The 25707-nt window shown below is 50.6% G+C and overlaps 1 protein-coding gene across 2 annotated transcripts in view; it reads left to right on the forward strand.

The window, feature by feature from the left end:
* The window catches only part of GRIPAP1 (GRIP1 associated protein 1), a 125487-nt gene that overhangs the window by 62078 nt on the left and 37702 nt on the right, over positions 1–25707 (forward strand). For both annotated transcript variants that reach the window (XM_060252712.1, XM_060252713.1), the window contains one exon: positions 19637–19764. In XM_060252712.1, the coding sequence (XP_060108695.1) occupies positions 19637–19764 (128 nt within the window). The remainder of the gene's footprint in view (positions 1–19636; positions 19765–25707) is intronic.

The raw sequence follows: 25707 nt of genomic DNA on the forward strand, positions 1-25707 counted from the left end.
TGTAGTCCAGTCCCGATATGGTGAAAAAAGCGCAACAGCGGACCGGTATCCACACCGTTTCCCAACGAGCCTCTTCAGGCGCATATACAATGTTGAGACTGGTACAAATAATATAATATTAATACATAAAATATACTAGTCAGTATCCCAATACAATCGATTATTCCTCATACTTACTGGTGATACAATCGCAGGTTCATTTGGAGTCATGCATGCTGCTGTTACCCCAAACACTCGGAAGGAGCGGCAGGGACGCCTACAATCTAAAGAGTTAATAAGCACCAGCTGTGACACGCCGCACTGACATTAAAGGAACCTCTGTACATTTAAATTGATCTTTCAATAATTCATTTCACTGTTTCTGCGCGATCCATACAGAATCACAGTACGCAATATAGTCTATAACAACTCCAGTGAACACTTTGGACGCACAACCTGCTAAAATGTATATTGCCTAGGAAAACTGGAAAACTGAGCATTCAATTCTTCTTTTTCTTCTTCTTCTTCTTGGTGGCCTCCCCTCCAAGTACTAACCGAGGCCTGCTTAGCTTCCGAGATCTGACAACATCAGGCTAGCCTGGGTCAGCCATGCCGTTGCCTACCTCTGACTGAAGTGGTTTGCCATTGTCTGCCTCTCGACTTCCTGGAGAGCCAGACTGGAGAGCAGTTTGGTGTAGCGGTGAAGTCCGCGGACTCTTCTCTGGGGGAACTGGGTTTGGTTCCCCACTCCTCCACTTGTAGCTGCCGGAATGGCCTTGGGTCAGCCATAGCTGTCCTTGAAAGGGTAGCTTCTGTCAGCCCCACCTGCCTCACAGGGTGTCTGTTGTGTGGGAGGAAGGTAAAGGAGATTGTAAACCACTCTGAGACTTTGATTCAGAGAGAAGGGCGGGGTATAAATCTTCTTCCTCCTCCTCCTTCTTGGTGGAGGCCCATCACTGTCCGCCCGCCAGAGCTGACCACCACTCATGGGTTCCCTGCTGCTCCCCTGTCTGAGTAGAAGCTCTCTGAGCTCTGCATTGTTTCTTGGCTTGTCCAGTGAGAGCAGGGGGCCAAATCAGGGAGGAGGACCAGCCCAGGACACCCTCCAGATTCTGAGCAGGTTGAGTGCAGTGCTCAGAATAAATTTGGCATCTGGAGCAAATTCCCCCTCTTTCTCCTTTTGCCTCCCGCCTCCTGAAATAATGAACAGCCTGCTCAGACAGCAGCTTGCGAAGTCCGTGGCTCAGCAGCGCCGTAAAAAATCATGAAATCTTTTGGGGAGAAAAAGAAGAAGGACCCTGCAACTTTCCCTGCCAAATCCCTGGACCTGATTGCAGGCTTCCAAGAGCCCAGCTTGCGTTCCTCGGGCATCTGTTCCTTCCAGCTGCACAGGCCGGGAGTGGGGGAGAGCACTGCTGGGGAACATCGGGCGGTAGGAGCTGGATTCACGAAACCGGCAGATTCCTTGAACCCAGCCATCTGGATGAGTCTCTCAATAGGCAGGATACGGAGCGAGAGTGAGTGGGCGCGAGCTTTGGGTCCGTGCCGCGTAGTTATATATAAAACACGTGCGAAAGACAGACGGGTGGGTTGGGGGACGGCTTTTGTTTCCAAGGCCGGCTGGAAAGAACCAGGAGGAGGGGGAAATCTGCGAGGGCTGCAAACAATGCTCCCTCTGCTGAGTCTTGTGAGCAAAAATTCTACCCGGTGAGCGACTGGCATTAAAGTTGTGAGCTACTGCATCAATTAGTCTGCCGGTTTGGTGTAGTGGTTAGGCGTGCGGGCTCTTATCTGGGAGCACCGGGTTTGATCTCCCACTCCTCCACTTGCGCCTGCTGGAATGGCCTTGGGTCAGTCATAGCTCTGGCAGAGTTGTCCTTGAAAGGGCAGCTTCTGTCAGAGCTCTCTCAGCCCCACCCATCTCACAGGGTGGCTGTTGTGGGGGAGGAAGATAAAGGAGATTGTGAGCTGCTCTGAGATTCAAAGTTGAGGGTGGGATAGAAATCCACTATCTTCTGTCTTCGTCTCTGGGGCCCCCCTTCCTGAGTGAAAATGAAAATGTGTCAGCCGGGGGCTAAAAAACTGTGAGCTAGCTCACGCTAATTCAGCTTAGAGGGAACACTCGGCCACAAGTGAGGGTGGGAAAGAATGTCAGGAAGAGGAAGCCCAAAGGCCATTCCTTCAGCTTAGCGAGAGGTTTGTTGAGACGTAGGACAAGAACTGAATGAAAACGTTGTGATTTTGGTAAGTCAGATCCCTGTTTCTCCTCTGGATGCTGTTGAAACAGAGGTTTTGTTTCTTGGTTTTTTTAAAGGCCCTGTTCATAAAATAAATGTTTCGTCTGCTGTGCAGGCTGCTGACAGAGAGAAAGCAGATTCATTTGAAATGCGGCGGTGGAGGGAAGTTTTATAGCAGGGCTGGCCAAACTTACTTAATGTAAGAGCCGCATAGAATAAACGTCAGAGGTTTGAGAGCTGCAAGACGAAGGGAAGAGAAGAGAAGAGAAGAAGAAGACTGCAGATTTATACCCCGCCCTTCTCTCTGAATCAGAGACTCAGAGTGGCTTACAATCTCCCATATCTTCTCCCCCCACAACAGACACCCTGTGAGGTGCGTGGGGCTGGAGAGGGCTCTCACAGCAGCTGCACTTTCAAGGACAACCTTTGCCAGAGCTATGGCTGACCCAAGGCCATTCCAGCAGCTGCAAGTGGAGGAATGGGGAATCAAACCCGGTTCTCCCAGATATGAGTCCGCGCACTACATCAGACTGGAAGGAAGATGGGGAGGAAGTGGTGGAAAGAAAGCAACTTTAACTGTAAATGCATTCTCCAAGCCACTGGCTGGCTTTGCTTGGAACAAACATTTAAAGAGAGAAATGCCTTCTCCAAGCCGGCTTATGGGGCGGTGGGGGGCTTCAAGAGGCACACAATATCCGTGAAAGAGCCACACGTGGCTCTTGAGCCGCAGTTTGCCCCCCCCCCTTTATAGATAACCACTGACTGTCAAAAAGACAAATAAGTGGGTTCTACATCTCATCAAGCCTGAATCCGCCCTAGAAGCAAAGATGACTAAACGGAAGCCTCTGTGCTTTAGTCATACGATGAGAAGCCGAGTTGCTGGGAAAGACAATCGTGCCTGGAAAAAGTTGAAGGCAGCAGGAGAAGAGGGGGAGACCCATCATGAGATGGAGCAACTCCTTCCAGGAAGCCCCGAGGACCCTCCGTTTGCAAGCCCTGAGACACTTCGGTGCGAAGGGCGGGGTATAAATCCCAATATAAATAAATAAATAAATAAATAAATAAATAACAAGGCTGTGAACAAGAAGACATTTGGGAGGATTTCAGTTCACAGAAGAGCAGAAGAGAAGCCATGTTGGATCAGGCCAGTGGCCTATCCAGCCCGACACTGTGTCACACGGTGGCCAGAAAACCCCAGGGGCCATAAGGAGGTACACCAGAATGTCAGAAGCCCTCCCACTGTTGCCCCCTCAGCACCAAGAATACAGAGCATCACTGTCCCAGACATGAGAACATAAGAGAAACCATGTTGGATCAGGCCAATGGCCCATCCAGCCCGACACTCTGTGTTACACAGTGGCCAAAAAAACCCCAAGTGCCATCAGGAGGTCCACCAGTGGGGCTAGAAGCCCTCCCACTGTGCCCCCCCAAGCACCAAGAATACAGAGCATCACTGCCCCAGACATGAGAACATAAGAGAAACCATGTTGGATCAGGCCAATGGCCCATCCAGCCCGACACTGTGTTACACAGTGGCCAAAAAACCCCCAAGTGCCATCAGGAGGTCCACCGGTGGGGCTAGAAGCCCTCCCACTGTGCTCCCCCCCAAGCACCAAGAATACAGAGCATCACTGCCCCAGACATGAGAACATAAGAGAAGCCATGTTGGATCAGGCCAGTGGCCCATCTAGCCCAACACTCTGTGTTACACGGAGGCCAAAATTCAGGGGTCATCAGGAGGTCCACCAGCAGGACCAGAACTCCAGAAACTCTCCCACTGTGCCCCCCCCCCCCCCAAAGCACCAAGAAGACAGAGCATTCCTGCCCCAGACATAAGAACAGAAGAGAAGGTGTGCTGGATCAGACCTAATGGCCCATTCAGTCCAACACTCTGTGTCACACAGTGGCCAAACAACCCCAGGTGCCATCAGGAGGTCCACCAGTGGCTTTAAGAACATGAGAGAAGGCATGTTGGATCAGGCCAGTGACCCATCCAGTCCAACATGAGTCACACAGTGGCCAAAACCCAGGGGCCATCAGGAGGTCCACCAGCAGGACCAGAACTCCAGAAGCACTCCCACCGCTATCCATCCTCACTGAGCTTTCAGCATGCTAGATTTTGGTGCTCTGGCCTTCCAAGCCAAAGCCAACAAACACATGCTCACTGATTGCTCACTGATAATTTTTTTTCAGTACAACTGGGGAGGGGGGGAAGCGGTCTGATCCCCCCCTTGCTCAGCAGAAAAGGTTTCCAGCTGTAGTCAGATCCCTCTCTTTGCCCTTCTTCATGCAGACAGCTGAGGTGACCCTTACCACTGCCAGGGGGCGGGGGGGGTTGCCACGCCCGCAGCTACCGGAGGGTGGGAAATGGGCCACGGTGGCCCCTCGTGCAGCCTGCAGAGGGCACTGTCTCTCACCAGCCACCCCTCACCAGTTTGGTGTAGTGGTTAAGTGCGTGGACTCTTATCTGGGAGAACCGGGTTTGATTCCCCACTCCTCCGCTTGCAGCTGCTGGAATGGCCTTGGGTCAGCCATAGCTCTTGTAGGAGTTGTCCTTGAAAGGGCAGCTTCTGGGAGAGCTCTCTCAGTCCCACCCACCTCACAGGGTGTCTGTTGTGAAGGGAGAAGTTATAGGACAGGGGTGTCAAACATGCAGTTCAGGGGCTGAATCAGGCCCCCAGAGGGCTCCTATCAGACCCCTGAGCAACTGGCTGTCATCTGTTTCCTTCTTCCTATATCTTGCTTCCTTCTGCATAACAGCTTGCTTTGCAAGGCTTGCTCAATCACACAGGAGCTACAGAACAAAAGCTCTATTTTCTCCATTGGCTGAGGCTCCTCCCTGGGGGAAGGAAGGAAAGAGCCAGAGCTTCCTTTACCCAGTTCCCTGGATCCCATGGGAGAAATACAAAGAAAGCACCTTTAGGACCAATGAGTGCTAATGTTTTAAGCGTGTTTTAAGTTTTTTTTAAAAATCTGTAATTGTGTTTTTCTGTGTCCTTTATGAAGTTTATATCTTTGCTACCTAATCTTAAAGAGGTACACACATGCCATGTCCTGTCATGGCCCGGCCGAACCAGACATGGCCCGGCCCAACAAGGTCTCTTTTATATCAGATCCGACCCTCATAACAAATGAGTTCGACCCCCTTGATATAGGAGATTGTAAGCCACTCTGAGTCTCTCACAGAGAAGGGCGGGGTATAAATCTGCAGTCGTCATCGTGGTTGTCTTCTTCCTCTTCTTCCTCCTCTTCTTCCTCCTCCTTTTTCTCCTCCTCTTCTTCCTCTTCTCCTCCTCCTCCAAGTAGGCCTCAAACGGCGCCATTCTTCCCTGGGCCCCAGGGGACGCCGCCATTTGCCCCCTGGCAAACTGCAGGACAGCTGCCACCTTTCATCTCGCCAGCTTTGAACTGAAGCATCCCTGGGAGCGCAAAGAGGCCTTTTCATTGCCTTTGGAATTCTCCTTTTCTTTCTCCGCAGAGCGGCCTACACAAAAGGCTTCTTCCCCCTCCGCGGGGTGCTTCTCTTAGCATAGAGTGATTTTAAAAAAAGAGTCACCCTCTCTCTCCTCTCCGGGCTTTTCTTCTTTCTGTCGACAAAGGCCGGATCACCTTTAGATCAGTTTCGAAACACGAGAAGAAGAAGAAGGGAAGCTGGCCAGTCCCACCCACAGGGGGAGGCTGGCAGGGCTGGATTTAGGGCCCCAGGCCAGCTTCCCCGCAGTTTCCCCCCCTGCTTGCAGCCCTCCCAGCCAGCAACTGAGCCGCTCTTTGCCCGACTTGCCTGGTGCAGCTGCTGGTGGCGTCATCGTCAAGTCTGCCTCTCCCCTGCAGCTCTGTCAGAGGGGCTTTCGAGAAGGTGCCTGCAGGCTGCAGCGGGGGCCACAGGTGGCAGGGCAGGTGCTCCAGCTCTGAGATCATTTGCGAGGGCCCCCTGAGATTTTGACTGCCTAGCAGCCTAGAATCATAGAGTTGGAAGGGACCTCCGGGGTCATCTAGTCCAGCCCCCTGCACAATGCAGGAAACCCGCAGATACCTCTCCCTAAATTCACAGGATCTTCATCGCTATCAAAAGGCCATCTAGCCTCTGTTTAAAAACCTCTAAGGAAGGAGAGCCCACCACCTCCCGAGGAAGCCTGTTCCACCGAGGAATCGCTCTAACGGTCAGGAAGTTCTTCCTCATGTTGAGCCGGAAACTCTTCTGATTTAATTTCAACCCATTGGTTCTGATCCTACCTTCCAGGGCCACAGAAAAGAGTTCCACTCCATCCGCTGTATCAGGGGTGGCCAAGGATAGCTCTCCAGATGTTTTTGCCTAAAACTCCCATCAGCCCCAGCCAGCATGGGCAATGACTGGGGCTGATGGGAGTTGTAGGCAAAAAAACATCTGGAGAGCTACCCTTGGCCACCCCTGCTCTATATGACAGCCCTACAAGTACTTGAAGACGGTGATCCTATCACCTCTCAGCCACCTCTTCTCCAGGCTAAGCATGCCCAGCTCCTTCAACCTTTCCTCATAGGACTTGGTCTCCAGACCACTCACCATCTTCGTCGCCCTCCTCTGGACCCCTTCCAGCTTGTCTAGATCCTTCTTAAAATGCGGTGCCCAAAACTGAACACAAGACTCCAGGTGAGGTCTTCCCTCCGCAGGGTTTAATCCGGCCCTGGAGGCGGGGGCTCAAGCGACCAGGGCAGGGGTCAGAAAGGGGCCTTGGACTCTCGCTGGCTGGGGAGAAGCGCCCGTCCTTGGCAGCGCGAGCCCCACCCACCCCCGGCGCTAAAAGGGTCTCTTGTCTTCCCAGCCGGATTAAAAATTAAACCAGACAGACAGGGCAGCTGCTCTGCTCGCTTGCAGGATTTCTCACTTCCTACACCCGGCGCCGCACTCCCCTTCCCCGCCCCCCTGCAAAGCTCTCCGCAGCAGGCCAGGCCAGGCAGTGGGATGGTTTGAAGCTGCCGTGTCTGGGCCCAGGGTTTCGTCCAAGAGCTCCAGAGTATAAGGACGGGGGGAGACCCGCTCGGTAGTCTGGGTGGGAGACCGCAGCGAGCTCCCTGCAAGGACAGGATGTGCGTCAGACGGAGAAGACGTGTAATTTCTTCGGCTCGGGACGTGAGGAATGCTTGCAGCGATGCGCTGGGAGCTGGATTCTCAGGGACTGGAGTCCTCTTGGGCCGACACCAAGTTCTGATTGCCTCCTGTCAGCATCCATAAGGACGCTCTGTTAGTTTCTCCTGGATAAGTGAATACTTTGCTTTTGAATGCCTGTTCTCTGCTGCTTCAGGGAGCCCGTAGGGTCTGGGGAACCAGGGAAGAAGAATTTTATATCCCACCCTCTGCTCTGAATCTCAAAGTCTCAGAGCAGCTCACAATTTCCTTTCCCTTCCTCCCTCCACAGCAGACACCCTGTGAAGCGGGTGGGGCTGAGAGGACTCACAGCAGCTGCCCTTTCAAGGACAACTCCTGAGAGAGCTATGGCTGACCCAAGGCCATTCCAGCATCCGCAAGTGGAGGAGTGGAGAATCTCAAAGTCTCAGAGCAGCTCACAATTTCCTTTCCCTTCCTCCCTCCACAGCAGACACCCTGTGAAGCGGGTGGGGCTGAGAGGACTCACAGCAGCTGCCCTTTCAAGGACAACTCCTGAGAGAGCTATGGCTGACCCAAGGCCATTCCAGCATCCACAAGTGGAGGAGTGGGGAATCAAACCTGATTTTCCCAGAGAAGAGTCGGCGCGCTTAACCGCTACACCAAACTGGCTCTTAGAAGGGTGAACGTCTTGGTTGACTCTGAGTCACGAGCAGATTTCCCTTTTTCTCTAGCTGATCTTCTGCCCAGTTCTAACTAAAATCCAAAGGCCAAGAGTGCGCTGCATGTAGCCAGCCACCCAAAAGGCAACTAACACTCCCCTCCCCCTCCGCCCCCGCAATTTGTTTTAGGTGACTGTATGGCTAAATGTAAGAGTAAGAGCCCCGTGGCGCAGAGTGGTAAAGCTGCAGTACTGCAGTCGGAGCCCTCTGTTCACGACCTGAGTTCGATTCCAGCGAAAGCTGGTTCAGGTAGCCGGCTCCAGGTTGACTCAGCCTTCCATCCTTCCGAGGTCGGTCAAATGAGTAGCCAGCTTGTTGTGGGGGGAAGTGTAGATGACTGGGGAAGGCAATGGCAAACCACCCCGTAAAAAGTCTGCCGTGAAAACGTTGTGAAAGCAATGTCACCCCAGAGTCGAAAATGACTGGTGCTTGCACAGGGGACTGCCTTTACCTTTTTTTAAATGGCTAAATGTATAAGAGCCCCATGGCGCAGAGTGGTAAGCTGCAGTACTGCAGTCCAAGCTCTGCTCACAATCTGAGCTTGATCCCGGCGGAAGCTGGGTTCAGGTAGCTGGCTCAAGGTCTGCCATGAAAACATTGCGATCCAGCGTCACCCCAGAGTCAGAAATGACCTGTGCTTGCCCAGGGGACAACCCTTACCTTTTATGGCTAAATGTGGCGCCTTCCATGAAGTTAGATCCAGGTGGGTAGCTGTGTTCGTCTGTCTGCAGCAGTAGAAAAGAACAGGTGTCCCGTAGCCCCTGGAAGTCTTAACAAAATTTGTGGCAGGGGATGAACTTTTGTACATCACTGCTCACTTCTTCAGACACTAAGACGGGTAGGTGTGTTAGTCTGTCTGCTGCAGTAGAAAAGAGTCCAGAAGCACCTGAAAGACTAACACACTTCATGGCAGGGGAGGAGCTATCTGAAGAAGTGAGCCAGTGACTGAGGCAGGATGCTGGGATACATGGACCACTCATCTGACCCAGTAGGGTACTTCTGATGTTCTTATGAAGACCTCGGCATCTACGCTCTGTTGTTGGCCCTCCAGAGGAACTGGCTAGCCCCTGTGAGAGACAGGATCCTGGATTAGGTGGACCTCTGATCTGATCCAGCAAGGCTTTTCTGATGTTCTTATGAAGACCTCAGCCTCTCCACTCTGTTGTTGGCCCTCAAGAGGAACTGGTTGGCCACTGTGTGAGACAGGAGGCTGGACTGAATGGACCCCTGGTCTGATCCAGCAAGTCTCTTCTGATGTTCTTATGAAGGCCTCGGCCTCTCTGCTCTGTTGTTGGCTCATCAGAGGAACTGGTTGGCTGCTGTGTGAGACAGGAGGCTGGATTAGGTGGACCATTGGTCTGATCCAGTAGGGCTCTTCTGTTGTTCTTATGAAGGCCTCAGCCTCTCTGCCCTGTTGTTGGCCCTCCAGAGGAACTGGTTGACCACTGTGTGAGACAGGATGCTGGACTAGATGGACCACTGGTCTGATCCAGCAGGGCTCTTCTGTTGTTCTTATGAAGGCCTCAGCCTCTCTGCCCTGTTGTTGGCCCTCCAGAGGAACTGGCTGGCCACTGTGTGAGACAGGATGCTGGACTAGGTGGACTACTGTTCTGATCCAGCAGGGCTCTTCTGACATTCTTACAATAGTCTCCTTGTCCTCTGGGAGCCCACACTGCACCCTGCCTGGGACCTGTATCATCTTGGGCTCTGACTCCTCTTAAAGATCTTCCACGCAGCTATTAAAAATGTTTTCTTTTTAACAAAAACCCAATCCCTCAGTTATTTTGGGGTCTAGCTGGTGCAGCAGATGGCCTGTACTGGGAGCCACATCTCACAATCTGCCGTGTAAAGAAGCGGCCTTCGCTTCTCTATTTGTGTGTGAGTGTGTGTGGCTTTCTGAACTGAGTTTGTCCCCTGCCCTTTCTCTGTAGCATTCAGAACTGCAGGACGGGCTCTTCCCTCGTTGAACCTCATAGCAGTCCCGTGATTCAGCGGAGACGAAAAGGGTGATTGGCTCAAGGTCACCCAGGGAGCCCTTGTGGCTGAGCAGGAATCATTAACTCTCTTGCCCCCCCCCCCGCTCCCTCCCCAGGGTGATTGCAGTAAATGATAGAGATCACGCCTGGCTGTTCTTCAAAGATCTGCACTGCTTGCTCACTGGCTTCTTGGCAGGATCCAAGGTGTCGAAAGCCTTACACAACCCGGCACTTGGGGCTTAAAGGCGTGTCATACTCCATACAGACCTTCCTGGTAGTTGTGGTCAACTCCAGAGGTCCCAGCCCTGATTTGGATTGCCCAGTCTCACCAGAACTTGGAAGCTGAGCAGGGTCAGCCCTGGTTAGTACTTGGGGGCGGGGGAGAAAAAGGAGAAGGAAAAAGAAAAGAGAGAAGGAAGAAGAAGGAGGACGAGAAGGAGGAAGAAGAAGAGGAAGAATAAGAAGGAAGAGGAAGGAGAAGGAGGACGAGGAAGAAGGAGGAAGAAGAAGAGGAAGAATAAGGAGGAAGAGGAAGGAGAAGGAGGACGAGGAAGAAGGAGGAAGAAGAAGAGGAAGAATAAGGAAGGAAGAAGAGGAAGGAGAAGGAGGATGAGGAAGAAAAAGAAAGAAGGAAGAAGGAGGAGGGGGAGGAAGAAGAAATTGGATTTATATCCCGCCCCCCACTCTGAATTTCAGAGCGGCTCACAATCTCCTATATTTTCTCCCCCCGCAATAGACTCCCTGTGAGGTGGGTGGGGCTGAGAGGGCTCTCACAGCAGCTGTCCTTTCAAGGACAGCTCTGCGAGAGCTATGGCTGACCCAAGGCCATTCCAGCAGCTGCAAGTGGAGGAGTGGGGGAATCAAACCCGGTTCTCCCAGAGAAGAGTCCGCGCGCTTCACCACTACACCAAACTGGCTCTCTACCAAGGAAGTCCAGCCAATGGCAAACTACCTCTCTTGTTTTGACCTGGATGGCCCAGGCTAGTTCAGTCTTGTCGGATCTCGGAAGCAAAGCAGGGTCAGCCCTGGTTAGTCCTTGGGCGGGAGACCATCAAGGAAGTCCAGAGTCGCTGTGCAGAGGCAGGTGACGGCAAACCAGCTTTGAAGGTCTCTTGCCTTGAAAACCCTGTGGAGTCCCCAGAAGTCAGCTGTGACTTGCTAGCACCTCCCTCAAAGAAAGAAAAGAAAAGAACAGGAATCAGCTGGCCCAAGCAGGGCTTTCTCAGTAGGGGCCCTCTGATTACAAAATCTCCTTTTAGGCTTTAGGCGGGTGGCAGGGTTGCCAACTCCAAGTTGGGAAATACCTGGAGATTTTGGGGGGTGGATCCTGAGAGGCGGGTGGGGTTTGGGGAGGGGGGAGAGTTCAGTGGGGTCTAATGCCATCGAGTCCGCCTTCCAAAGTGGCCATTTTCTCCTGTTGAACTGACCCGTGTCGCCTGGAGATCAGTTGTAATAGCGGGAGATCGCCAGCCACCACCTGGAGGCTGGGAACCCTCACGACAGAGGAAACTTTGCTTTGTTCCCCCCCTGTTTGCTCGTGCTTTGGTTCCATTTTCCCTTGTTCTTCACCCAAAGGGTGATGAACACATGGAATTCACTGCCACAGGAGGTGGCGGCGGCTACAAGCATAGACGGCTTCAAGAGGGGATTGGATCAACATTTGGAGCAGTGGCTATTAGCCACAGCGTATTGTTGGAACTCTCTGTCTGGGGCAGTGATGCTCTGTATTCTTGGTGCTTGGGAGGGGCAACAGTGGGAGGGTTTCTAGTGTCCTGGCTCCACTGATGGACCTCCTGATGGCACCTGGGTTTTTTTGGCCACTGTGTGACAGAGTGTTGGACTGGATGGGCCATTGGCCTGATCCAACATGGCTTCTCTTATGTCCAACAGTGGGAGGGGTTCTAGTGTCCTGGCCCCACTGATGGACCTCCTGATGGCACCTGGGCTTTTTTTGACCACTGCGTGACACAGAGTGTTGGAATAGATGGGCCATTGGCCTGATCCAACATGGCTTCTCTTATGTTCTCTTAATCATGTCCTTGAAAAGGGCAGCTGCTGTAAGAGTTCTCTTAGTCCTACCCATCTCACAGGGTGTCTGTTGGGGAGGGGGGAAGGTAAAAGAGATTATGACCACTCTGAGACTCTGGGATTCAGAGTATAGGAAAAGGAAAGGTCCCCTGTGCAAGCACCAGTCGTTTCCGACTCTGGGGTGACATCGCTTTCACAACGTTTTCACGGCAGACTTTTTACAGGATGGTTTGCCATTGCCTTCCCCAGTCATCTACGCTTCCCCCCCAGCAAGCTGGGGACTCATTTTACCGACCTCGGGAGGATGGAAGGCTGAGTCAACCTCGCGCCGGATACCTGAAAACCCAGCTTCTGCTGGGGATCGAACTCAGCTCGTGAGCAGAGTTTAGGACTGCAGTACTGCAGCTTTAACTCAGAGTATAGGGTGGGATATAAATCCAATATCTTTTTCTTCTTCTCTCGGCCTCCCCCCCTCCTAAATTCTTCTCCGTTGCTTTTACATTTGCTTTATTGCAAGTTTCTTCACTAATTATGTGCATTGGTCCTTTTGGCTTTTTGTTTTATTTTCCCTGCGTTTAAACACTAATCGTCGGAAGCTGCCTTGCGAACAACAGGTTGAGGGGTCGCGTATCAATATTTTTGAATAAATAAGGTCTCCTCGCTCCCGGGGCGGCTGCGGAAGGTAGAATTTGTTCCACCAGAGAGCGACTGGCCGGCTGCTGGGATTCTGGGAGAGGAGGCCCGGCGGAGTGAATCTGATCCAACAAGGCATTTACGGTCTTAAGTAAGAGTGCTTATTCGGGATTGCTTAACACAAGATTAATTATAGACTTACCTCGGAAGGCTTCCTGAATGTGCACTCCTGGGCCCCGTAAAACGAAAGCGCCCTGCTTGCGTTTTAGTATTAAAAATAACAGCAGACGCCCTGACCTGGACGGCCCAGACTAGCCTAATCTTGTCAGATTCCAGAAGCAAAGCAGGGCTGGCCCTGGCTAGTACTTGGGTGGGAAACCTCCTTGGAATACCAGTGCTGGGAGGCAGAGGCAGGCTGCATCGAACCACTTCTCTGAAAGCCCTCCATGCCCCGTTAGTAGTCACTATGACTTCCTGGCACGCACGCACGCACATACACACACTTTAAAAAAAAGTAGATCAGGAGTGTCAAACTCATTTGTTATGAGGGCCGGATGGGCCAGGCCGTGTCAGGTTGGGCTGAGCCATGTTGGGCTGAGTCATGTGCATACCTATTTTAAGATTAGGTAGCAGAGATATTAACTTTATAAAGGTCACAAACAAATTAAATATATCGATTTTTAAAACTTAAAATATGCTTAAAACGTTAGCACTCGTTGGTCTTAAAGGTGCTTTCTTTGTATTTCTCCCCTGGGAGCCAGGGAACTGGGCAAAGGAAGCTCCGGCTCTTTCCTTCCTTCCTCAGGGGACTGGTGGGGGGGAGCCTCAGCCAATAGAAGGAAGAAAGGCTTGGCTCAGTGGCTCTGCTGTGCAACTGAGCAGGCCTTGCAAAGCAAGCTGTATTGCAGAAGGAAGCAAGTGATAGGGAGAAGGAAGCAGATGACAGCCAGTTGCTCGGGGGCCTGATAGGAGCTCAGGCCCCTGGATCGCATGATTGACACCCCTGAAGTAGATGACTCAGAACTAATGAGCACCGCCATCCTTCTGAAATTCCCTTTGGCTCTCAGGATCTGCGCTTCATGCTGGATTTCGTAAACTCAAGAGCAGCATGATTGTAAATTCTCCAAGTGAGCCTAAAGTAGGTTCTCAACAGAATTTCGATTGTTATGCTTCCCGTTTCGATAAATACCTTTATCAAGAGATGCACCTATCAACAACTTAAGCCTGTACACTGGGGCTCTCAAAACTCTGCATCAAGTTCAAAATATTTGTTTTATATCCCTGGAGCCCTACAGCCTCGGTAACGTTCATGACTCAGCGGTACATACTTCGTGCTGGGCTAGCAGTAAGATATTTATCAAAAGGGGAAGTATAACGATCGAAATTCCATTGAGAACCTATTTTAAGCGCATTTGGAGAATTCACATTCATACTACTATTGTGTTGAGCATTCTGTATCAGGGGTGTCAAACATGCAGTTCAGGGGCTGAATCAGGCCTCCGGAGGGCTCCTAACAGGCCCCTGATCAACTGGCTCTTGTCTGCTTCCTTCTCCTTCTCTCTTGCTTCCTTCTATAGAACAGCTTGCTTTGCAAGGCTTGCTCAATCACACAGCAGAGCTACTGAGCCAAGTCTCTCTTCCTTCTATTGGCTGAGGGCCCTCTCAGTCCCCTGGGGAAGGAAGGAAAGAGCCGGAGCTTCCTTTCCCCAGTTTCCTGGATCCCATGGGAGAAATACAAAGAAAGTGTCTTTAAGACCAACGAGTGCTAACATTTTAACCATGTTGAAAGCTTTTTAAAAAATATGTTTGTTTGTCTGTGTTCTTTAAAAAATTTATACCTCTGCTACCTAATCTTAAATAGGTATGCACATGGCCCGACTCAACATGGCCCAGCCCAACAAGGTCTCATTTATATCAGATCCGGCCCTCATAATAAATGAATTTGATATCCCTGTTTTTCATATTCCTTGGAAGTCTGGAGCTGTATCGGGACTTGGTGGTTTGGTTTATGTCAGGGGTGGCCAATGGTAGCTCTCCAGATTTTTTTGCCTACAACTCCCATCAGCCCCAGCCATCATGACGGCTGGGGCTGATGGGAGTTGTAGGCAAAAAACATCTGGAGAGCTACTGTTGGCCACACCTGGTTTATGTCATGCTGGATTTCAGCACCCAGGATAGCTCCCTAGTCCTATCCTTTGGAAAACAAGCAGTACAGTGACAGGGGAGGTATTGGAGGGAAGACTGGTTGGCTTGCTTGATTTATAGCGCACCTTTCTCCGCAGTGGAAATCCAAAGCACCTTCCATCATTGTTCCTTTCCTCTGTTTTGTTCTCACAACAGCCCTGTGAGGTAGGCTCGTCCAAGAGCGTTTGGGAGTGGCCCATGGTCACCCAGCGAGCCTCAATGGCAGAATGGGGATTCAAATCTAAGTCTTTCCGATCCTCATCTGACACTGTTAACCACTATACCACGCCGGTTTATTATCACAGTGCAAGCAGGCCACAAGTTGGGAAGGATTTGCGGCTCCAAGGAAGGAATGTTCAATGAAATGGCTTAGCGGTCAGGTTGGAACTGATAAAAGGAAGTGCTTCTTCACCCAAAGGGTGATTAACATGTGGAATTCACTCCCACAGGAGGTGATGGCAGCTGCAAGCATAGACAGCTTCAAGAGGGGATTGGATAAACATGTGGAGCAGAGTTCCATCAGTGGCTATTGTTGTTCAGTCGCACAGTCAAGTCCGACTCTTTGCAACCCCATGGACAAAGTCACGCTAGGCCCTCCTGTCTTCCACCATCCTCCAAAGTCGACTCAAATTCGTGTTTGTTACATCAGTATCTTTTGCCGTCCCCTTCTTCTTAAGCCTTCTGTCTTTCCCAGCATCAGGATCTTCTCCAGGGAGTGCTCCCTTCTCATTTGGTGGCCAAAGGATTTGAGCTTCAGCTTCAGCATCTGACCTTCCAGGGAACAGTCTGGGTTGATTTCCCTTAGGACTGACTGATTTGATCTTCTTGCAGTCCAAGGGACTCTCAAGAGTCTTCTCCAGCACCACTGCTGGAGGCAGAGACAAGCATCTATTCTTCTGTGCTTGGCCTTCCTTATGGTCCAGCTCTCAGTCATACATTACGACTGGGAATACCATCGCTTTGACTATACAGACTTTTGTTGGCAGGGTGATGTCACTACTTTTTATTATACTACCCAGGTTCGCCATAGCTGTCCTCCCAAGGAGCAAACGTCTTTTAATTCCTCGGCTACAGTCACCATCTGCAGTGATCTTGGATCCCAGAAATGTGAAGTCCGCCACTACTTCCATGTCTTCCCCTTCTATTTGCCAAGGTGTGATGGGGCCAGCTGCCATGATCTTAGTTTTTTTGATGTTGAGTTTCAAGCCTACTTTTGTGCTCTCCTCTTTCACCCTCAACAAGAGGTTCTTTAGGTCCTCCTCACTTTCTGCCATTCGTGTCATCTGCATACCTGAGGTTGTTGATGTTTTCCCCGGCAATCTTAATTCTGGCTTGTGCTTCATCCAGGCCAGCATTCCGTATGATGTACTCTGCATATAAATTAAATAAGCAGGGTGACAATATGCATCCTTGTTGAACCCCTTTTCCTATTCTAAACCAATCCGTTGTTCCATATCCCGTTCTGACAGTTGCCTTTTGACCCTTATACAGGTTTCTCAGGAGACTTGTGAGGTGGTTATTTACTATTAGGCACAGCATATTGTTGGAACTCTCTGTCTGGGGCAGTGATGCTCTATATTCATGGTGCTTGGGAAGGAAGAACAGCGTGAGGGCTTCTAGTGTTCTGGCCCCACTGGTGGACCTCCTGATGGTGCCTGGTTTTTTGGCCACTATGTGACACAGAGTGTTGAACTGGATGGGCCATTGGCCTGATCCAACATGGCTTCTCTTGTGTTCTTATGTCTGGGGCAGTGTTGCTCGGTATCCTTGGTGCTTGGGGGGACCCATAATGGGAGGGCCTGTCATGTCCTGGACCTTCTGATGGTGTCTGGGTTTTTTGGCCACTGTGTGACACAAGAGTGTTGAACTGGATGGGCCACTGGCCTGATCCGACATGGCTTCTCTTGTGTTCTTAACGTTCCTCCCTCCGTAAGATGAAATAAACCGGGGTGTTGGGGCACTGGTGTTGGAAAGTGTTCTTGAGTTGCAGCCGTTTTAAGGCAACCCCTGATAGGGTTTTCAAGGCGTGAGACATTCGGAGGTGGTTTGCCGTTGCCTGCCTCTGTGTAGCAACCCTGGACATCCTCCATGGTCTCCCATCCCAAGGACTAACCAGGGCTGACCCTGCTTCGCTTTCAAGAGCTGACAAGATCAGCAGTAGCCTGGGCCATCCAGGTGAAGGGTAGCCAACAGGTAGTGCCCTGTATAAAACTCATCGCCTAGGATTGTCAGGTCTGGGAACTACCTTCAATAATAATTGAATAATGACTCTCCATGTGAAGAAGAAGAATTGCAGATTTATACCCCGCCCTTCTCCCTGAATCAGAGACTCAGAGCGGCTTACAATCATCTATATCTTTTCCCCCCACAACAGACACCCTTTGAGGTGGGTGGGGCTGAGAGGGTTCTCACAGCAGCTGCCCTTTCAAGGACAACCTCTGCCAGAGCTATGGCTGACCCAAGGCCATTCCAGCAGCTGCAAGTGGAGGAGTGGGGAATCAAACCCTGTGAGTTGGGTGGGGCTGAGAGAGCTCTCACAGCAGCTGCCCTTTCAAGGACAACTTCTACAAGAGCTATGGCTGACCCAAGGCCGCTCCAGCAGGTGCAAGTGGAGGAGTGAGGAATCAAACCCGGTTCTCCCAGATAAGAGTCCACGCACTTACCACTACACCAAGACTGCAGATTTATACCCTGCCCTTCTCTCTGAATCAGAGTCTCAGAGCGGCTTACAATCTCTTGTATCTTCTCCCCCCACAACAGACACCCCGTGAGGTGGGTGGGGCTGAGAGAGCTCTCCCAGAAGCTGCCCTTTCAAGGACAACTCCTGCCAGAGATATGGCTGACGCAAGACCATTCCAGTAGTTGCAAGTGGAGGAGCGGGGAATCAAACCCGGTTCTCCCAGATAAGAGTCCATGCACTTAACCACTACACCAAACTGGCTCTCCATGTGTTCAGGATAAGTGTTTATTGTAAGATAGGATTGAAGACACTGGTCTGGGCCAGTGTCAGAACTGGGGTACATTTGCAGGCTTGTTCATTATATGCTTTCAAGGTGACCGTTATAAGCGTGCTTTTTACTTTAGGCGCAAGATTAGTTCAAAAGCTAAAGCAATTCACAAAAGACTTCATTTCATTTCTCACACTACAAAAGCGGCTTGTGAAAGCTCCATGAGATAACAGATTGCAATAACCTTGAAGGCCAAACTAGACAGGAGCAGTCTGGCCTTTCTCATTGGGGCATTTAACTTCCGTTTCTTCTAGACGAAGCAAAGAATACACGAAATGAAACACAGCAGCAAGAGGTCTTGACAGACTGGATTTGTTTCCTCTGTTCGCTGCAAGTTGGATCCTACTGTGCAATACTGCATCATTTAATAGTTCACGTTAACACTTCATGTGCTTCTGTGTTGTCGTCGTTTTTAAGCCTTCCGGTGGGTTATAACCCAAATCCTATGCCATCATTTATTGAATATCCCATCCGTGATTGTATCAACTCACTCTGACCAATTTCGCACTAGATCTTTAGTCCTGATTTAGCCCTGTCCCCAAACAGACATTCTACACTAGAATCATAGAATCAGATAAGCTGACTCTATGATTTTTAGTGTAGAATGTCAGATTAGGAACAGGGCTAAAACAGGATTAAAGGTTAGGGCGAAATTGGTCTTTGTATAATCCACCTTGAGTCCAAAGGAGAAGGGTGGACTATGAATAACACACAGGGCTTTTTTAATTTGTAGCAGGAACTCCTTTGCATATTAGGCCATGCCCCCTGATGTAGCCAATCATCCAAGCATTTACAGGGCTCTTAGTACAGGGCCTACTGTCAGCTCCAGGAGGATGTGCCCCTGAGCATGCTCAAAGCGCTTTTCCACTCCTTAAGAACATAACATAAGAGAAGCCATGTTGGAACAGGCCATTGGCCCATCCAGTCCAACACTCTGTGTCACACAGTGACCAATACACACACACACACACACACATATACATACACACACACACATGCTGTGGCTAATAGCCGCTGATGGACCTCTGCTCCATATTTTTATCCAATCCCCTCTTGAAGCTGGCTATGCTTGTAGCCGCCACCACCTCCTGTGGCAGTGAATTCCACATGTTAATCACTCTTTGGATGAAGGTCTTCCTTTTATCCATTTTAACCTGACTGCTTAGCAATTTCATTGAATGCCCATGAGTTCTTGTATTGTGAGAAAGGGAGAAAAGAACTTCTTTCTCTACTTTCTCCATCCCATGCATTATCTTGTAAACCTCTATCATGTCACCCCGCAGTCAACATTTCTCCAAGCTAAAGAGCCCCAAGCGTTTTAACCTTTCTTCATAGGGAAAGTGTTCCAACCCTTTAATCATTCTAGCTGCTCTTTTCTGGATTTTTTCCAATGCTATAATATTTTTTTTGAGGTGCAGTGACCAGAATTGCACACAGTATTCCAAATGAGACCGCACCATCGATTTATACAGGGGCGTTATGATACTGGCTGATTTGTTTTCAGTTCCCTTCCTAATAATTCCCAGCATGGCGTTTGCCTTTTTTATTGCAATCGCACACTGTCTCGACATTTTCAGTGAGTTATCTACCATGGCCCCAAGATCTCTCTCTTGGTCAGTCTCTGCCAGTTCACAATTCACAATTCCTTAAGGTCATTTAGTATCTTTGCACGCCTGGCATTTAGGAGCAGGACTTCAGGGAGGGGGCCATACATCTCCAACAAGCCCCACCTGTTCCAGCACCACCACACCTCTCGGAAGTCTCCTCTAATGTCCCCCTCTGCCCACAGGGATCGAGGATCTCGTCCTGGCCGACATCAGCTCGCCGAGCCGGGCGCAGACGGGCGACAGCAGCAGCATCTCTTCCTTCAGCTATCGTGAAATCATGAAAGAGGGCTCCGGGGCCGGCAGCAATAAGGTGAGGGGGCTCAGGGGAGGCAAGGAAGAAGAAGACGATATTGGATTTATATCCCGCCCTCCACTCTGAAGAGTCTCAGAGCAGCTCACAATCTCCTTTACCTTCCTCCCCCACAACAGACACCCTGTGAGGTGGGTGGGGCTGGAGAGGGCTCTCACAGCAGCTGCCCCTTCAAAGATAACCTTTGCCAGAGCTATGGCTGACCCAAAGCTATGCTAGCAGGTGCAAGTGGAGGAGTGGGGAATCAAACCCGGTTCTCCCAGATAAGAGTCTGCACACTTAACCACTACACCAAACTGGCTCTCTACTAGGTAGACGGCATCGGGAGCCACACGTGCCTGAGCCGTTTCTGCTTGTTGAGGCACGGCTCTGGTAGTTGGTTGGAGCTTCCCATCCGGAGAGGGCGTGGCTTACCACAAACGGGGCAGGGCTGGAGTTTCTCTTCAAGTAGCAGTATCCTCCTGTTGTGTGGATGGCTCAAGGCTCCAACTCGTGGAGATTTTTCTGGGGATGTTAGAAGAAGAATTTCAGATTTATACCCTGCCCTTCTCCCTTCAAGAGCCCCGTGGCACAGTGTTAAAGCTGCAATACTGCAGTCCTAAGCTCTGCTCATGACCTGAGTTCAATCCCCAGCAGAAGCTGGGTTTTCAGGTAGCTGGCTCCAGGTTGACTCAGCGTTCCATCCTTCCAAGGCTGGTAAAATGAGTACCCGGCTTGCTGGGGGGAAAGAGTAGATGACTGGAGAAGGCAATGGCAAACCATAAAAAGTCTGCCAAGAAAACATTGTGAAAGCAACGTCACCCCAGAGTCTGAAACTCCTGGTGCTTGCACAGGGGACCTTTCCTTCTTCCTGAATCAGAGACTCAGAGCGGCTCACAATCTCCTATATCTTCTCCCCCTGCAACAGACACCCTGTGAGGTGGGTGGGGCTGAGAGGGCCCTCACAGCAGCTGCGCTTTCAAGGACAACCTCTGCCAGAGCTATGGCTGACCCAAGGCCATTCCAGCAGCTGCAAGTGGAGGAGTGGGGAATCAAACCCCGTTTTCTCAGATAAGAGTCCGAACACTTAACCACCACGCCAAACTGGCTCTCTAGGTGGCTTAGCACCCCCCTAGCGCTACAAATTGTATATACTTATTCTTAAGATCCTTTCCTTGGGGAAAAAAGGACTGCTGCTGGTAACTTTGGTATGAAAAGCAGCTACAACAAATGCTCGAGCGGAGGTAGATCCAGATGGGTAGCCGCAGGGCTTTTTTGTAGCAGGAACTCCTTTGACCACCAGGCCACACTCCTCTGATGTAGCCAATCCCCCAATAACTTACAGGGCGTACTCTAAGCTCCAGGAGGACTGGCTACATCAGGGGTGTGTGGCTCAGGGGTGGAATTCTAGCAGGAACTCCTTTGCCTGTTAGGCCACACCTTTCTGATGTCGCCAATCCCCCAAGAGCTTACAGGGCTCTTCTTACAGGGCCTACTCTTAAGCTCCAGGATTGGGTACCTCAGGGGTGTGTGGCCTAATATGCAAAGGAGTTCCTGCTATTAAAAAAGCCCTGGATAGCCATGTTAGTCTGTCTGTAGCCGTAGAAAAGCGTGAGAGTCCAGAAGCACCCGAAAGACTTAACAAAATTTGTGGCAAGGGAGGAGCTTTCATGAGTCACTGCTCACTTCTTCAGATGAAATGCTCAAATGCAGAACCATTTTTTTGGTGTCTGATGCTGAATACCACGATGGTCCTCTAAAAAGGCAGTAATGGTGGTCCCCTGTGCAAACACCAGTCGTTTCCGACTCTGGGGTTACGTCGCATCAGGACGTTTTCACGGCAGACTTTTCATGGGGTGGTCCTCTCCGCTTTCCCTCCAGCAAGCTAGGTCCTCATTTGACCCACCTCGGAAGGATGGAAGGCTGAGTCAGCCTGGAGCCGGTGACCTGAACCCTGCTTCCACCGGGGATTGTGAGCGGAGAGCTCGGACTGCAGTACTGCAGCTTTCCCACTGTGCGCCACGGGGCTCCTCTACACCTTGCCAAAAATCCCCTTTACCCCATAATCTGAAAGGGAGCCCTTGGAAGTTTCCTTTCCAAAATTGGATGAAGGTGGCTTTTGGAAGAGAAAATGAGCCAATAGCGAATCGGTTTTTCGTTGAAAAAATTGGACTAAATCCACCCCTGTTGCCAAGACATGGCATCTCTGTGTTCAGTCCTCTCCCCCCACCCCAACTCTGTTCTGTGTAAATACGTTGCTCTGAGGAGGGGGAGACAGGGAAACCCATTCATAGTTTTAGACCGATTCCCCACTAGCCTTATGCTGCTCTCCCTCTCCTCTTCTCCATGGGGCTTCCATCGGATTTCACACTTTCTGCCCTGGGGCTGCAGCTAGCTCTGCCTCTTTCATGCACCAAACAAGAGCCTCTAAAAACCAGTTTCTGCCACGTGAAAAAGGTGGAGTGAGTTGCAACCCCCGGGGCAGATAGTCTGAAATCCGACAGAAGCCCAGTGGAGAAGAGGAGCGTGAGAGCAGCATAAGGCTAGTGGGGAATCGGCCTGAGACTTAGTCCCTTCAGGGGATGAATTGCACTAGATGCTGTGAAGGGGGAGCCAGTGAGCTAAACGCAAGGACACAGGGGTTTTTGGCAGCAGCCCCGCGTCGCTCCCGATCTCCAAACCTGCCCTTAAGTGCAAAATGGAAGACTGCGTTTTAGCCGAGGCGAAGCTGTGCGAACGGCTTTGATAAATCGCAATAAATAACTCATCGCGTGCCTAATGTGTGCCTAAAGCCGGGCGTATTGATTGATTAAAAGTTCTTGCTGAATGATTCTCCAAAGCGAACGTCAAGACGAAAGAAAGCTTTTGTTCGGCCTTTGGAGCGGAACGATCCCGACCTCAGCAGAATAGCTTTGCGAGGTGGGTTTTTTCCCCCTCCTTCTTCTTGCAATTACTGTGCAACTTTGGGATCCCATAGGAAGTTGGTCATGCTGCTTGGAGTCATAGAATCATAGACTTGGAAGAGATCATCTAGTCCAACCCCCTGCACAATGCAGGAAATTCACAGGATTAGCATTGCTGTCAGATGGCCATCTAGCCCCTGTTTCAAAACCTCCAAGGAAGGAGAGCCCACCACCTCCCGAGGAATCCTCTTCCACTGAGGAACTGCTCTAATGGTCAGGAAGTTCTTCCTCATGTTGAGCCGGAAACTCTCTTGATTTAATTTCAACCCATTGGCTCTAGTCCTACCTTCTGGGGCCCTCCTCTATATGACAGCCCTTCAAGTGCTTGAAGATGGTGATCCTATCACCTCTCAGCTGCCTCCTTTCCAAGCTAAGCATCCCCAGCTCCTTCAACCTTTCTTCATAGGACTTGGTCTCCAGACCCCTCACCATCTTCGTCATCCTCCTCTGGACCCGTTCCAGCCTGTCTATATCCTTCTTAAAATGTGGTGCCCAAAACTGAACACAATGCTCCAGGCTAGGTCTTACCAGAGCAGAGTAGAGCGATACCATCACTTCATGAGTCCTCTGTTTATCAATCTAGTGCAGTTTTATCCCATTCTTCTCCCAAGTTGCTCATTATGTACATTGTTCTCCTTTCCCCATTTTATTTTCACAACAGTGTTGCGTGGTGGGCTGGGCATGACCAAGCCAGTGTCCCCCTCCAAGGTTCGTGGTGGAGGGGGATTTGAACTCAGGTCTCCTAGATCCTAGTCCAACATTCTGGCCACGATGACTTTTTTTGTAGCATATTGTCACAAACCCCTGATGTAGCCAGTCCTCCTGAGCTTACAGTAGGCCCTGTACTGAGAACCCTGTAAGCTCATGGGGGGTTGGCTACATCAGGTGGGTGTGGCCTAATATGCAAAGGAGTTCCTGCTACCAAAAAAGCCCTGCTGGCCACAATTCTGTTTTGGTAAGAGGCCTAGCTTCGTGTAAATGCCGCTGTTTGGAGATCATAGGAAAGAACCTGCTGCTATGAAAAACCAGTTTAATGACAATATTTGGAGTATGGTGTGCAGTTCTGGAAGCCTCAACTCGGAGTCTCGTGTGCAGTTCTGGAGGTCTGCACTTCAAGAAGGATGTGGACAGAACGGAGCAGGTGCAGAGGACGGAGCGACGAGGGTGATTGGGGGTCAGAAGACCAAGCCCTAGGAGGAAAGGCTAAGGGACTTGGGGATGTTCAGTCTGGAGAAGAGGAGGGCGGGGGGCACGAAATAATGGCTGTCTTGAAGCATTTGAAGGGTTGTCACTAGTTAGAGGAGGGCAGGGAGCTATTCCTCTTGGCAAAAGAGGAGAGGACTTGTAATCATGGGTTTAAATTAAGGGCAGGGAGGTACCTGGCTGGATGTTAGGTAGACTTTTTTATAGCAAAAGTTGTTCAACAATGAAATCAGCTGCCTCAGGAGGTGGTGAGCACTGGCAGTCTCCAAGCAGAGGCTGGACAAACACTTGTCCAGAGTTTGTCCAGCAAAGCCTCTTATTTTCTCCATTGGCTGAAGCTCCTCCCTTGGGGAGGAAGCAGGGGGAGGAAGGCAGATCTTGTTTTTCCAGGCTCTCTCAATCACACCACAGAGCTACTGAGCCAAGCCCTGTCTTCCTTCTATTGCTGAGGCTCCTTTCCCTCCTGCTCCCCTGGGGAGGTAAGGAAAGAGCCAGAGCTTCCTTTGCCCAGTTCCCTGGATCTCGTGGGAGAAATACAAAGAAAGCACCTTTAAGACTAATCAGTGCTAATGTTTTAAGCATGTTTCAAGGTGTTTTTTAAAAAATCTTTGTGTTTGTCTGTGTCCTTTATATATAAAAGGTAAAGGTAGTCCCCTGTGCAAGCCCCAGTCGTTTCTGACTCTGAGGTGACGTTGCTTTCACTACGTTTCACGCAGACTTATTTTACGGGGTGGTTTGCCATTGCCTTCCCCAGTCATCTACATTTTCCCCCAGCAAGCTGGGTACTCATTTTACCGACCTCGGAAGGATGGAAGGCTGAGTCGACCTGGAATCGGCTACCTGAACCAGCTTCCGCTGGGGATCAAACTCAGGTCGTGAACAGAGGGCTCCGACTGCAGTACTGCAGCTCTACCACTCTGCCCCACGGAGCTCTTACTCTTACGTTTAGCCGTACAGTCACCTAAAACAGATTGCGGGGGCGGAGCAGGGAGAGTGTTACTTGCCTATTTGGTGGCTACATGCAGCGCACTCTTGGCCTTTGGCTTTAGTTAGAACTGGGCGGAAGATCAGCTAGAGAAAAAGGAAATCTGCTCTTGACTCAGGGTCAACCAAGACGTTCACCCTTCTAAGAGCCAGTTTGGTGTCGACCTGGAGCGGTTACCTGAACCAGCTTCCGCCGGGAGTCGAACTCAGTCTTGAGCAGAGGGCTCTGACTGCAGTACTGCAGCGTTACCACTCTGCGCCAGGGGGCTCTTCTTTATATATATATATCTGCTACCTAATCTTAAAATAGGTACACACGTGGCCTGGCCCGATGAGGTTTCATTTATTTATTTATTTTATTGGATTTACATCCCGCCCTCCCTGCCAGAGCAGGCTCAGGGTGGCTTTCAGCAATAAAAACATTTACAAATATTGAGCATTAACTAACTAAAACCTTTGACAACAGGGGTGGCCAATGGTAGCTCTCCAGATTTCTTTTGCCCTCAACTCCCATCAGCCCCAGCCATTGGCCATGCTGGCTGGGGCTGATGGGAGTTGTAGGCAAAAGAAATCTGGAGAGCTACCATTGGCCACGCCTGTTTAACAGTATAACAATTAAAACATGTTAAAACAATTTGGTGCGCATGGTAGATTCCAATAACTTCAGTCTTCTTGAGTATCCTCCTACGTATCCTCCACATTGATGAACACGGGTTATTGAGGAAGACTCAGCATCTGCAAGGGAAGATCTTGCCTCACTAACCTGTTACATTTCTTTGAGGGGGTGAACAAACATGTGGACAAAGGAGACCCG

Source organism: Heteronotia binoei, chromosome 13, assembly GCF_032191835.1.
Source record: "Heteronotia binoei isolate CCM8104 ecotype False Entrance Well chromosome 13, APGP_CSIRO_Hbin_v1, whole genome shotgun sequence".
NCBI classification, from domain to species: Eukaryota; Metazoa; Chordata; class Lepidosauria; order Squamata; family Gekkonidae; genus Heteronotia; species Heteronotia binoei.